General features: G+C 47.9%; 2 protein-coding genes across 2 annotated transcripts; one reads left to right on the top strand and one right to left on the bottom strand.

Moving 5' to 3' along the window:
* The first annotated feature begins 5,147 nt into the window (after positions 1-5,147).
* LOC123181460 (replication factor C subunit 5) lies at positions 5,148-9,265 on the top strand. The gene is made up of 11 exons (XM_044593718.1): positions 5,148-6,524; positions 6,750-6,860; positions 6,969-7,001; positions 7,138-7,300; positions 7,431-7,609; positions 7,687-7,823; positions 8,112-8,207; positions 8,315-8,384; positions 8,503-8,583; positions 8,717-8,843; positions 8,916-9,265. Exons 1-11 carry the CDS (start codon positions 5,676-5,678, stop codon positions 8,990-8,992), a joined length of 1,923 nt encoding a protein of 640 aa, XP_044449653.1. The 5' UTR covers positions 5,148-5,675; the 3' UTR covers positions 8,993-9,265.
* A 1,410-nt stretch (positions 9,266-10,675) lies between these two features.
* On the bottom strand, positions 10,676-12,016 carry LOC123181459 (RING-H2 finger protein ATL29). Its single transcript, XM_044593717.1, has 2 exons — positions 11,081-12,016; positions 10,676-10,901 (listed from the first exon to the last, which is right to left on the bottom strand). The coding sequence occupies exon 1, from the start codon at positions 11,987-11,989 to the stop codon at positions 11,120-11,122; it is 870 nt and encodes a 289-aa protein (XP_044449652.1). The 5' UTR covers positions 11,990-12,016; the 3' UTR covers positions 10,676-10,901; positions 11,081-11,119.
* Positions 12,017-12,849: the final 833 nt, after the last annotated feature.

The raw sequence follows: 12,849 nt of genomic DNA, 5'->3' as shown, positions 1-12,849 counted from the left end.
ATGGGTATCCAGATCCCGCTGTTGGTTATTGACCGGAGAGGCGTCTCGGTCATGTCTGCATGTCTCCCGAACCCGTAGGGTCTACACACTTAAGGTCCGGTGACGCTAGGGTTGTAGAGATATATGTATGCGGAAACCCGAAAGTTGTTCGGAGTCCCGGATGAGATCCCGGACGTCACGAGAGGTTCCAGAATGGTCCGGAGGTGAAGAATTATATATAGGAAGTCCAGTTTCGGCCACCGGGAAAGTTTCGGGGGTTACCGGTATTGTACCGGGACCACCGGAAGGGTCCCGGGGGTCCACCGGGTGGGGCCACCTATCCCGGAGGGCCCCGTGGGCTGAAAGTGGAAGGGAACCAGCCCTTAGTGGGCTGGGGCGCCCCCCTTGGGCCTCCCCCCATGCGCCTAGGGTTGGGAACCCTAGGGGGGAGTTCCCCCTTGCCTTGGGGGGCAAGGCAACCCCTTCCCCCCTTGTGGCCGCCGCCCCCCTTGAGATCCCATCTCTTGGGGCCGGCGCCCCCCCCAGGGGGCCTATATAAAGGGGGGAGGGAGGGAGGGCAGCAACACACAGCCTTGGGCACCTCCCTCCTCCCCTGCAACACCTCTCTCTCTCTCTCGCAGAAGCTTGGCGAAGCCCTGCCGGAGACCCGCTACATCCACCACCACGCCGTCGTGCTTTTGGATCTCCATCAACCTCTCCTTCCCCCTTGCTGGATCAAGAAGGAGGAGACGTCGCTGCACCGTACGTGTGTTGAACGCGGAGGTGCCGTCCGTTCGGCACTCGGTCATCGGTGATTTGGATCACGGCGAGTACGACTCCGTCATCCACGTTCATTGGAACGCTTCCGCTCGCGATCTACAAGGGTATGTAGATGCACTCCTTTCCCCTCGTTGCTAGTAGACTCCATAGATGCATCTTGGTGAGCGTAGGAAAATTTTAAATTATGCTACGATTCCCAACAATAACAGCCCATAATGCAATAAATATCAATATAAAAGCATGATGCAAAATGGACGTATCACAACTCATGTCTATGTTTAGGAAACCTTAACCATCTTTGATCAACGAGCTAGTCTAGTAGAGGCTCACTAGGGACACGGTATTTGTTTATGTATCCACACATGTATTTTTAAGTTTTCGGTTAATACAATTCTAGCATGAATAATAAACCTTTATCATGATTAAGGAAATACAATAATAACAATTTTATTATTGCCTCTAGGGCATATTTCCTTCAGTATCACGACCCTTTATCAATTCCCTCCACACCTGACTTGGGTGACCGCCAAGAGTTGCACGCAAAATTGTACCATTGGGATAATATATGCTTTTCAGAAGTCGAGCACAAAGTGACTCCGGTGATTGTAACAAGCGACAAGCCTGTCTGGCCAACATAGCCATATTGAATAGCTCAAAATCCTTGAAACCAGGTCCGCCCATGCCTTTCGGTCCCGTCATTGTTTTATAGGAAACCTAGTATGGTTTGCACTTGCCTTCTTTACTTCCCCACCAGAATTTTCTGATTAGCATATTCAAATGCTCACATAAGCCTTGTGGAAGTTTAAAACAAGATATAGAATAAATAGGCACTGCATGTGCAACTGCTTCCGTTAGGACTTCCTTCCCTGCTGCGGGCATGATGTTCACTATCCATCCCTGTATTTCATAGGTGATCTTTAAGATATTTGGATGCTCGTTTCTTAGAGCCACTAGTGTCGGAAGGCATCCCCAAATATTTCTCCTTAAGCGTCTCATTTGGCACTTGCAGTATGGTCTTGATCTCATTGCGGGTATTCTCCGGGACCCCTTTGCTGAAGAAGATTGAGGATTTATTAGAAATTATTTGTTGTCCTGCTGCCTGACAGTATGTATCCAGAACAGGTTTACCTCATTAGCACCTACACTATTTTCTTTGAAAAACAATAGGCTGTCATCAGCAAATAAAAGATGATTTACTAGTGGCACTGATGGTGCCACTTGCAAACCATTCAAATTGGATGACCCACTTCTTGATTTTAGGAGGCACGACAGGCCTGTTGCTAACAAAAACAAGTATGGGGATATTGGGTCCCCTTATCTGATTTCTCATGCAGTTTAAACTCCTCAAGCTTCTTGCTATTAAAATGGATATATTTTTTACAGTAGTCACCAAACTCATGACAATACTTACCCATCTCTCTCAGAATCCCATCTTGACCATAATTGCATGTAGGTATGGCCATTAGGATCCCGAGCGAACATCGTCCCAAGCGACCACCCTTTGTTGGGCCAGGCCAAGTAAGCCTTCGCGTGAGCGCCAGGGAGGAGATCTAGCGCTAAAGGCGCCACATAGGACCACCTCTCGCTTATAGCGAGAAGGCGTATCCCCTCATCCTAAATGGGCCAGCCCATAATCACGCATGCACACATGAGCATGAACATTAGTTTGTTAAATATATTTCAAAAATATTCTAATTACGTATACTTAGAAAATTAATTTATTTGAATTTTTAAAATGTACACCGTGTCAAGAACATTTATTCGTACTGTTTAAAAAATATTTGTATCATTCATAAATTTGTTCCTGACATTTAAAAATTATTCACATGTTAAAAAACGATCATGGTAATATACAAAAATGTTTAAACAATGTAGCAACCTACGTTCGCTTAGTTAAAAAATATTTCATACCATCCAAAATTGTTCGTGACATTTTAAAAAATGTCACAGTTTAAAAAATGATCATGATATTTTATAAAAGTGTTTATAAAATGCAAAACTTTGTGACTAGAAAATAGTTTTTACCATCCATAAAACTGTCATGACATTTTTTAAAATGTTCATGTTTTTTTTACAGCATTGTATTGAAAAACATGTTTATATAATGTCACAAATGTTTACATAAGTTTATAAAAAGGTTTGCTACCATTCAAAAACATGTACGTGCCATTTTAAAAAGGTTTCACAGTTTGCAAAAAATATGTTCATGATTTTTGATAATGGTAATATAATGTGAAAAAATGTGGTTGGTCTCAAAATGTGTGCCGCGGGCGCGTGCAAGTGTGGTTGGTCTCAGAATGGTCAATGCAAGGCAACGAGGAGAAACGACAACTATGAACGTATGCAAATTTTGAAAAAAGACGGCAACAGAGTGCCGACACAATGCAGATGACGCGATGATGAATGCAACAAACAAATAATTAACGCGGCTATCACGAAAATATAAAAGGCAACTGGAGCGTCGGTCTCGGATTGTTACGGCTATGTCTTTATGGGCCACCGTTGTACCTTTATTGAGGCAGATACGAGTCAGCATAAGGGCATCGATATTCCGTTATTGATGCAACTATGAGAATGAGAGACCAGCGGGTTATTGTGGAGATGGATTGCTCTACTCTAGTTGACCCGTGGCATGACTCGGGTGTCCTCCGGTCAATGATGCACATATGATAAGAAAATCAAGCAGATGTCCGAGTCTTTCCAGGGTTTGAGGCTTATTTGGATTCGTTGTGAAGCAAACTGGGCGGCGCACCGTTGTGCTAATGAAGCTCTTAGCATTTTTTTTTTACATGCTTTGATGTAATTCCTAAATTTCTGACTAGAACCATTCAGTTAGATTGTAATCTCTTGTTAGTTTAATAAAGACAACCCTGAATCAAAACTTTGACGCTTATTTTAGATAGGAAAAAGTCCATTTTAAACCCTGAATTCGTAGAGGTTCGGCGAAACAAACTCTCAAGTCGAAATCCCGGTCGATTGCACCCTGAACTATGCAATCCCGGTCTAAACTGAACCCAGGAGTCGTTTGGCAAACCAGGATCAACGACGTGTCACAGGATGGCCGGGATTGGTGCCATTTCGCCGCACTGTTCCCCATTGGGCCGGCCCGCTTTAGTTTTCTTTTTCCTTCTTTTAAAACGCGCCCTGCTGCTGTTAGTCGACGGAAGTAACCACCTGGACAGCACATCATTGTTCACATTATCCCTGTTTCTTCTTTTTCTTCTTTCTTTTTCTGTTCTTTTTATTTATATTTTTCGTTTTTAATTTTTTGTTAAATTCGTGGACATCTTAGTAGGGAATACCAAAGGAAAAAAAACCTCGTGAACCAATTTTTCAAAAGGAAAAAAAGGCCGCAATTTTTTTATAAAAATTTCACGGATTTAGAAATAAATTCAAATGTTTTCAAAAGAAGTTCACAAATTTTCAAAAGAAAAGTTCTCGGAATTTTGAAAAAAGTTGTAAAAATGAAAAGAGTCCGTGGATTTGAAAAAAGTCCACGGATTCAAAAAAAGTCCACGAGTTATGTAAAAAGTTTCACGCATTAGATAAAAACGAAAAAAAAGCTAAGAAATTGGAATAAATTATTCACAAGAGGTGAGGTGGCGTGGTTGGTAAGGACAGTTTTTGCACCAAAAAGGGGAGGTTGCAAGTTCAAAACATCTTATGTGCACACCTTTTTTTAGCAGTGTAACAGAAAAAAGACATTTTAACAGGCAAAAAAATACAAATTCATTGAAAAGTTAGTCAACTTGAAAAGTTCATCAAATTTAGAAAATTTTCATTATTTTGAAAACAAGTTCATTGAATTTGAAAAAGTTCATGAATTCAAAAGATTCGGAAAAAAGTTCACAGAAACGAAAAAAATTCATAAACTCGAGAAAAGTTCACGAAATTGAAAAAAGAAGAAAAATGGCACAAAAAAGCAAACAAGCTGGAATCTAGCACAAAAAAATGATCGTTATTAAAAATAGAATGAAAGAATAAACTATCACGAAGCGGATGTTTTCCTGGATGGTTAGCGCGCTCGTACATTGCATGTGAGGTGCTGGGTTCGAAACGTCATGGCGCGCGTTTTTTGAAACGTTTTGCAGAAAAAGTAAAGAAAAAAGAGTATGATGGGCCGGCCCAGTGCGCGCTGTGGTCAACATCGCTGCTGCTTGGCCCGCGAGCCAGACAAATCCCTGCCACGTCAGCGTTTTTATGTATCAAACCATGTCAAGGTTCGATTTAGACTGGGATTGCATAGTTCAGGGTGCAATCGACCGAGATTTCAACTTAAGGGTTCATTTCGCCAAACCTCTACGAGTTTAGGGTTTAAAATGAACTTTTTCCTTTTAGATAAGAGGGAGTAGCCACCAGCCATTCTCCCAACTGCCACCACACCCAAAACGCAACACCATTCAGCCCACCAAACCATTTCCAGCGCCAGAAAAGAGCTGTTCAATTTTCTCTCTGGTTGTTCAGTCTAGCGTCGCCGTCGGTTAGCCATAGCCAACCCACGGCGGCCGGCCGGCCAAGCCCACGACTGCGACCATGATGGATGGACAGGTGACACCGGGAATATTTAACCAACAAAACTCTAGCTTAATCAAACGGAATGATCCTTCCGCCGCGGCATAATGCTGCACCTTTTAGATAAGAGGGAGTAGCCACCAGCCATTCTCCCAACTGCCACCACACCCAAACCGCAACACCATTCAGCCCACCAAACCATTTCCAGCGCCAGAAAAGAGCTGTTCAATTTTCTCTCTGGTTGTTCAGTCTAGCGTCGCCGTCGGTTAGCCATAGCCAACCCACGGCGGCCGGCCGGCCAAGCCCACGACTGCGACCATGATGGATGGACAGGTGACACCGGAAATATTTAACCAACAAAGCTCTAGCTTAATCAAACGGAATGATCCTTCCGCCGCGGCATAATGCTGCACCTTGAATTCCCCGCCAGCTTCCCCTTCCTCGGCCAGGTCGCGCCGGCGCCTTCCGATTCCCTTCACCTGCTTCCTCCCATCACCTCACGCCAATGCACCCACATCGCCGCGTCCCCGTCTGTCCCCGTCAGAACTACAATGGCGATCGAGACCCCGGCACCCGCATCCCCGACCGCCTGGCCCGCTTCCCCGACTGGCCGCACCCTCTCCGCGGCCTTCGCCGACGACCGCCGCCGGGAGGCCAGGCGCCGCGCCGTGCACCTCCTCCCGGGCTGCGGCAGGCCGCCGCAGCCGCGCTCCAATCTCATCAACCGCGTGCTCCACCGATTCGGCGCCGCCTGCGTCCCTAAGAGCACCGCCGCCACCCCCACCCGGACGCCCCCGCTGCCTCGGCGGTCGTCAGTGTCGACGCCCCCGCGGCCTCGGCCGTCGTCGGCGTCGACGCCGCCCACGTCAACCCAGGTGCCGGCTCGCCTAGACCAGGCAGACGCGGAGAGAGTCGCCGCCAGGAGGCCTTTGAGGGAGAGAGAGGACGCCGCCGCCGTCGGACGAGAGCCGACGCCGCCGGTGTCCCAAGCCAGTGCCGTGGCGGCTACTGAAGTGGTTGCCAGCCTTGCGAGCAACTGGAGAAGCGATACCGCCACCACCGTCGGGAGAGGAGCAAACATCTGGGTGAGGGTTTCGCGCAAGCCGAAGTCGCCGCAGGTGGACTCTCCGCAGCTGTCAGTGGAATCAACAGCGGCGGCGGAGGATCAGTACGTGTGGGCGGACAGGTACCGGCCCAGTGTGCTCGGAGAATTCATCTGCAACAAGACTGTCGCCGATGAGCTCCACCGGATGGTTGCCACGCACCCTCCCACTTTAATCTTACACGAAATTACCATTGCTTTGTTTTCCAGATTTTTTTTAGGTATACCAGAACAATTACCATTGTTTTGAATTCCTTTGTCACTGTAAAACTGTAGCCAAGCACTCGAATGGGGTGATGAACTGATGATAGACACACTGTGATGACATGCTGAATTGGGATTTGAGACTGAATTTTGTGATAACTGCTGCATCCAGGTGACTGAACGCCAATGCAACCATTTCATATTTGAAGGGGCACAGTCGGTCGGGAAGAGAAGCATGGTGCTGGCCCTTTTAAGAGATGCTTTTGGTCCTGATAATCTCAAGGTCACTGTAGCCATCCTGTGAACAAATTACTACGGAGTACTTTTTATCCCGAGTTAAACCTCAGTACTCGGAAACTCATGATACCTTATTTGTATTGCCATTTCACAGATAGAGGAACTCACAAAGAGAATCGAGCTGAAGGTATGAATTGCAACTTGTAATGGCGCATTTCCTGTTTCACCAGTAACCTTATTATCGTGAAGAGGATAATATTCTTAAGTAATTTATAAAATGTAATTTATTCTGTACCGTCTTTCTGGTCAACTGTTTGATGTAGGGAGAAATCGCCAAACACATTGATGTTAAAGTGAAGATTTCAGATCATCACGTGGAGGTAAACTTGGCTGATTTACATGGCTATGAGAAGTATGTCATAACTACTTTGTTGAATGAGTCAATCCCACCACCGGACTTGATTTGCGATCATGCTAACTGCAAAGGTACATTCTAACACATCTCTGCCTCTCCTTTTGGCGGTACTGTTGTTAATCAACACAGGATTTTGAACAGCTGCCTATTCTTCGTTGATGTGAAATGACATATTAAAGCGTCAGTGGTTCATATATGCAGTGATTGTGGTCCATGATGCTGATAGGCTTTCGTCTGATCTTCAGCATTATGTCGGTTGGTTTTTGGGGAGGTATGCAGGTTGCAACAAAATTATTTTCAGCTGCTCCAGTTCTTCAAACCTTGATGCCGTTGAACATCTATGCAAGGTTGTCCGACTTAAACCACCTTCATTTGATGAGGTACATACTAGGTCTGTATGAATGATTTATCTTCTCTCCAGTGCTGGACAGTTTGATGAATACAGAATTTCTCTTAGATAATCAAGGTTCTAGAGTTCATTGCTACACAAGAAGGCATAGATTTGCCTCGTGGACTTGCCAGTAGAATTGCAGCTAGCGCGAGTAATAATCTCCGACAGGCAATACGCTCTTTTGAAGCTACATGGAAAGCAAAGTAAGCACATGGAATGATTTCCTCATTCATTTCATATTCAGATTGTAGAAATGCCATAATAGCAGTTCATTTTGAAACTGCAATGTGCCAGTGGTACAATATTCATTTTGAGTAGAAGGACTGATCCATCAAGGTGTGTTGTTTCTGTTGTAGCCATCATGCCACACAAGTTTCATCCACATCAGCATGCTTGCTTATAACTGTCAGTTTGCATTGTTATAATTACCGCCATGGGTACTGAATCATAGGGCTTTCCATATTCATAAACAATTCCCTTAACCAACACAGCTATCCATTCACGAAAGACCAACCCATTTTGACTGGATGGGAGGAGGAAATTTATGATGTTGCCAAAAAAATCATGGAGGAGCCAAGTCCAAAGCAGTAAGCTATCCCTTTCACTATGATGGTTTGCAATTCAGTAGCGCGCGAGTTTCTTTTTTGAACTTCAGAATAAAAACAGAAATTTTGCTGATATCACCTTTACACAGGCTGTATCTCATTCGGCGGAAGATCAGAAAAATGATTGAACATAATGTGTCACCTTATTTCATTTTCTGTGTAAGCTCTTCTCTGCCTTATGTTTCTGTGTTCTTTGCGATTCCAAGAGTCTGGCCGAGGTTCATTTTTGTCAGAGCTCATTACTGTTTGTGATGTTCCCTTTTGCTTTGCGATGCAGCACTTGGTTAATGAACTGAAAAGGGACAGGGATGAAGATTTTCAGAATAGCATCGATGAACTGGCACTGGAGTTGAACCAAGTGAGCCTGACTGCAAGCATTTCCTTGTATTAAGCTGGACTGCCCGCATATTAACTGATAATTGATTTTCCATTTGTGAACTAATCTACTTTGTACTGTGTGCTAATATATATTGCTTGCTTGCTTGTTTCAGAACCAGCAGTGCAAAGAATACAAATCTCAGGACACAATTTCTGACAAAAGAGCTATCAATATAGAAGGTTTCGCTGTTGAAGGCCCTGACCAAGGGGAAGCCATCCAATGCTTCATAAAGATTGAAGGTACAAGCAAAAACAAAAAAGTTCATTCAAGTGTGAACTGTGGTGTAAACTGACTATACTTTGCAATTGCAGAATTCACTGTGAGGTTCATGAGCTTCTACAGATCTTTAATAACGAAGAACTCAAGCAGAGGCGGTGTTCCTTCATGAAGAGGGTGGAATCACTCTCTCGATCAACAAATCCCCTGGCGCGAGCAAGTATTGTAGTAGTGTTGATAAATAAGCAGTGGTGTGCCCCTGAAGTCTGAATCAAAGCACCTCGCCGTTGCTTTGCATGTTAAAAAGGAAAACATACCTTTTTTATCCGCCCCGTTTGCGTGTATATGTGTGAATTGTGATTATGCATACAACTCTGTATACGTGTGAATTGTGATATTCCGGTTTGCACAAAAATCAGCTTAATATATAATAATTTGTGTGATCTGGGAATAATATCGTATGACTGTATATTAACAATGTTTTCCCCTTTCTCGAAAGGTATTCCTTGCCTGGTACTGGTGTAATGCATTGATACTAGACTTAGATGTGCAATACTTAGGGCACATCTAGATGTGCTTTAGCAAACCGTTGATAATATCAGGAACCCAAGTTTCCCCGTGTGCAAAAGTGCCATATTACTTGTGCTGTTATGCATAATGCTGAAGGAATCTCATTAGCATCTTTCATAGTGTAAAATTGCCCATGTCCTTGGTTTAGAACAGACTTGCTTAGTGTTTACCCAGGTCCAGCAGCCGTTCAGTCCCCTGTTCATCTTTTTTTATAGAAAAGGAGGATGACCCCCGGCCTCTGCATCTGGGAGATGCATACGGCCACTTTATTGATTATTCTCGAGGACCTTACAAAGTATTACAACAATATGCCTGGATCCACCATCTTGGCAACATATGCCGCTACTCCTATCCATACGATGAAGGGGTGCTAGCTGGGCCACTCAGACCACTCACCTAAGCCTAACATCAAAAGCCGGAAGCCCCAACCAAGCCACATACCGGGTCTGGGGCACAATCCAGTCAGACGCACTCGTGTGTCGTCGCCGCCATCTTCCACAGATCCGTCTTCAGATCATATTGAGGCATCTACCTTGTCTGGCCACTCAGCCATCGACGTCACCATGACGCCAGACAGCTACCTCTTCCTGCGCGAGTCCATCCCGCGCATCGGACGCCGAGCCTCCACAGCACCATGCCGCCGATAACCGCCGCCATCAATGTGTGAGATGAAGCACCGCTCCGCCGAGTCCGGCAGGGCTGCTGAAGACCAAGCACCGTGGAAGAAGGACTCCGAGGCAGAGCACATAGGCGGCAGAGCGCCAACGCACCGCCACCAGACGAACTCCGACCACGCCACCAACCGCCGCCAAGCAACCAAAGCATCACATCCACCCCAAGCTCACCACGAACGACACCCCAAAGAGGGTGACGACGCCCGGAGCGCCGCTGTCGCTCGATCCGGCAAGGATTTGGGCTTTCGCCCGGCATACGAGCTGGGTGGAAGGAGGAGGGGAAGGAGGCAACCTGGACGGAGCCTACAAGAAGGGTACGGCGCCCTCGGGCGTCGCCGCCGTCGTGGCCAGCACTGCTGGCCTCGGATTTCTCCGGAGCCACCTCCCACCTCCAGCAGCCAAAGAGGTACAACTCCGGCGACAAAGGCCGCCCAAAGCAGGACCATTCGAGGCAGCCCTGGTTGAAGTAGACGGAGGCCTTCAGATCTGGATCGGGCGCCGCCGAGACGCCCGCACCACAGCCGCCACCTGCCGCCGCCTCGCCGCCCCCGCGGCCGAGGAAGAACGGCCAGCACCAACGAGCACCGGTCACCGCAGACCCGGCGTCGATCCACCAGCCGAGGCCGCCGCCACGAATCCAAAGCCCCCCGAGGAAGAACGGGGCGGCCAGATCCTCGCCGCCACCTTCACCGGCGGCCGAGCGGCGAGCCGGCGGCCACCTCCGGTGGCGACGAGGGAGAGGAGAGGTGGGGGAGACGACTCGGGGGCCAGAGGAGTTTTTCCCCCTTCACAGAACAGGTTCGCCTCGCATGCACAGCCGGCCCCCCTGTTCATCTTCTAAATAGTTGCAATGAACAATGTAATCACAGTGGTAAGTGAAAAATATCCACGCTTACATTTATTTGGAAATATTTCGGTATATACACACGTCCCATGCATGAATAAACCTAAGCTACCAATTCCTACCAACTAGTACTCTAAAAAGGATTCAACAAAATTTGGAGAACGCGACACACCGGATCGCCACTCAGTGTTGCGTGCCCGGCGACCGTTGGTTACCGCTGGCCACTTGCCGGAGGTGACGACGTTATCCGGTGTCCAGTGAACTCGTGGACCGCCGCTGCAGCCCGGCCACGGTCTCCGCGTTCTTCCGCGACGGCGATCTCCTCGTTGGGCGGGGCGTCCAGGTCGGTGCGGCAGACCGGGCACGTGGTGTGCGCGCCGAGCCACGAGTCGATGCACGCGGCGTGGAAGGCGTGGCGGCAGACGGTGAGCGACCGGACGGCGTCGCCGGGCGCGAACTCGGACAGGCAGACCGCGCACTCCGCCGGCGCCGCGGAGCCGGCGGCGTCGGCCTCGAACCGCACCGTGGGGAACGAGGCGATGACGGCGGGATCCAGGCCCGCCGGCTTGCGCGGCGCGGGCGCGGGCTCGCCTTCTTCGCCCGTGGCGGCGTCCGCGTCGCTGGACTGGGGGCGGCGGCGGCGGCGGAGCCAGAGGGAGAAGAAGCGGAGGAGGTCGCGGAGGAGGAAGATGGAGAGGAAGCAGAGGAGGAGGACGAAGAGGAGGAAGACCGGGAGCAGCATGGGGAAGGACGTCCCCTGCTGGGCCGGTGAAGGCGGCGGCGGCGGAGGCCTCGGCAAGTGAGAGGCGCGGACGTCGAGGGCGCTGAGGAGGCGGCGCATGGCCATGGCCAGCGTATGCATCCGCCGCGGCGACCATGGGTTGGATGGGGTCGATGGGCTTTTAGGTGTGGCTCGCGCGCGCGCATGGGTACGGGCACGGGGCGGAGTGGGGCGAGGCGAGGCGGAGGGTGGTGGGTCGTCGGCGTCAGGCGTCGGTGTCGCTGTTGGTAGGGACGGAGCCGTGAGCTTTACGGCGAGGCGAATGCGACGCCGGGACGGAACGACATGGACGCTCATCATGCATGAACATTGGCCAACCGACTCGACACCCAATCCCATGGCGCTGCGCGCCCGCGTGCTGGTCTTGGCGGGTCATACCCTCATGATATTTTTGAAGTTTTTTTTGGAGGGAATTTATTACACTGGGTGGTGGGTGCTCAGTTTAGGGAGATATTTTTTTACTAACAACTAGGAGTAGCTAAATAGTGATAGTTCTGACAAATAAACTAGCTAAATACTCCCTCCGCCCCGAATTATTTGTCGTAGAAATGGACGTACGATAAGTAATTCATAACTTGTCGCAGAAATGAATCTAAACATCTAAACATTCATTTTTGCGACAAATAATTCGGAACGGCAAGAGTAGGATCTAGTATCACTGATAGAAGATGTCACATTTTTATCACCCCCTGGCACACGTAGTGAGCTATCTCAGACTTGAATATGAAAAATAGTGTCACATCTTATAAAATTACCTTGTACTACTAAATCACAGCAATGAATTTATACAGGATAGGTAAATATATTGCACAAGAAGAACTTTGTGTTATTTTTAGGGATGAGACCAAATGCATCGAGACATTGTTGCCGGTGCCCTCAAGGAAAGCTATGTTTCTTCCTTGCATCGTCCACCTAGGTCTTGGCAGTCCTGGTAAAACTGGATCAGCGACCTCGCGCCCAGTCTAGAAAAGAAAAAACAAACATGAAAAAAAGGAAAACATGAGAAGAAAAAGAAAAGAAAACGAAAACGGAAACCCAGGCAAAAAAATAAAAAGAAAGAGAAAAAACCCGGTTCAAAGAAGGTTCTAGAACCCTCTCAAAACCAGTGGAAACAAAAAAGAAAATGGGTCGGCCCATATGCGCGAGTGAGGGGTTCATAA

This window comes from Triticum aestivum, chromosome 1D, assembly GCF_018294505.1.
Source record: "Triticum aestivum cultivar Chinese Spring chromosome 1D, IWGSC CS RefSeq v2.1, whole genome shotgun sequence".
NCBI classification, from domain to species: Eukaryota; Viridiplantae; Streptophyta; class Magnoliopsida; order Poales; family Poaceae; genus Triticum; species Triticum aestivum.
Note: the sequence above shows the minus strand (reverse complement) of the source record. Positions and strands in the feature narration are given on the sequence as shown.

What these genes read in the sequence shown, in the direction of transcription:
- LOC123181459 (XM_044593717.1), bottom strand. Translation starts at nt 11,989, where the DNA reads ATGATGAGCGTCCATGTCGTTCCGTCCCGGCGTCGCATTCGCCTCGCC.
- LOC123181460 (XM_044593718.1), top strand. Translation starts at nt 5,676, where the DNA reads ATGCTGCACCTTGAATTCCCCGCCAGCTTCCCCTTCCTCGGCCAGGTC. An exon ending in CCGATGAGCTCCACCGGATG is followed by an intron (nt 6,525 to 6,749) that starts GTTGCCACGCAC and finishes TGCTGCATCCAG; the next exon opens with GTGACTGAACGCCAATGCAA. An exon ending in GAGGAGCCAAGTCCAAAGCA is followed by an intron (nt 8,208 to 8,314) that starts GTAAGCTATCCC and finishes ACCTTTACACAG; the next exon opens with GCTGTATCTCATTCGGCGGA.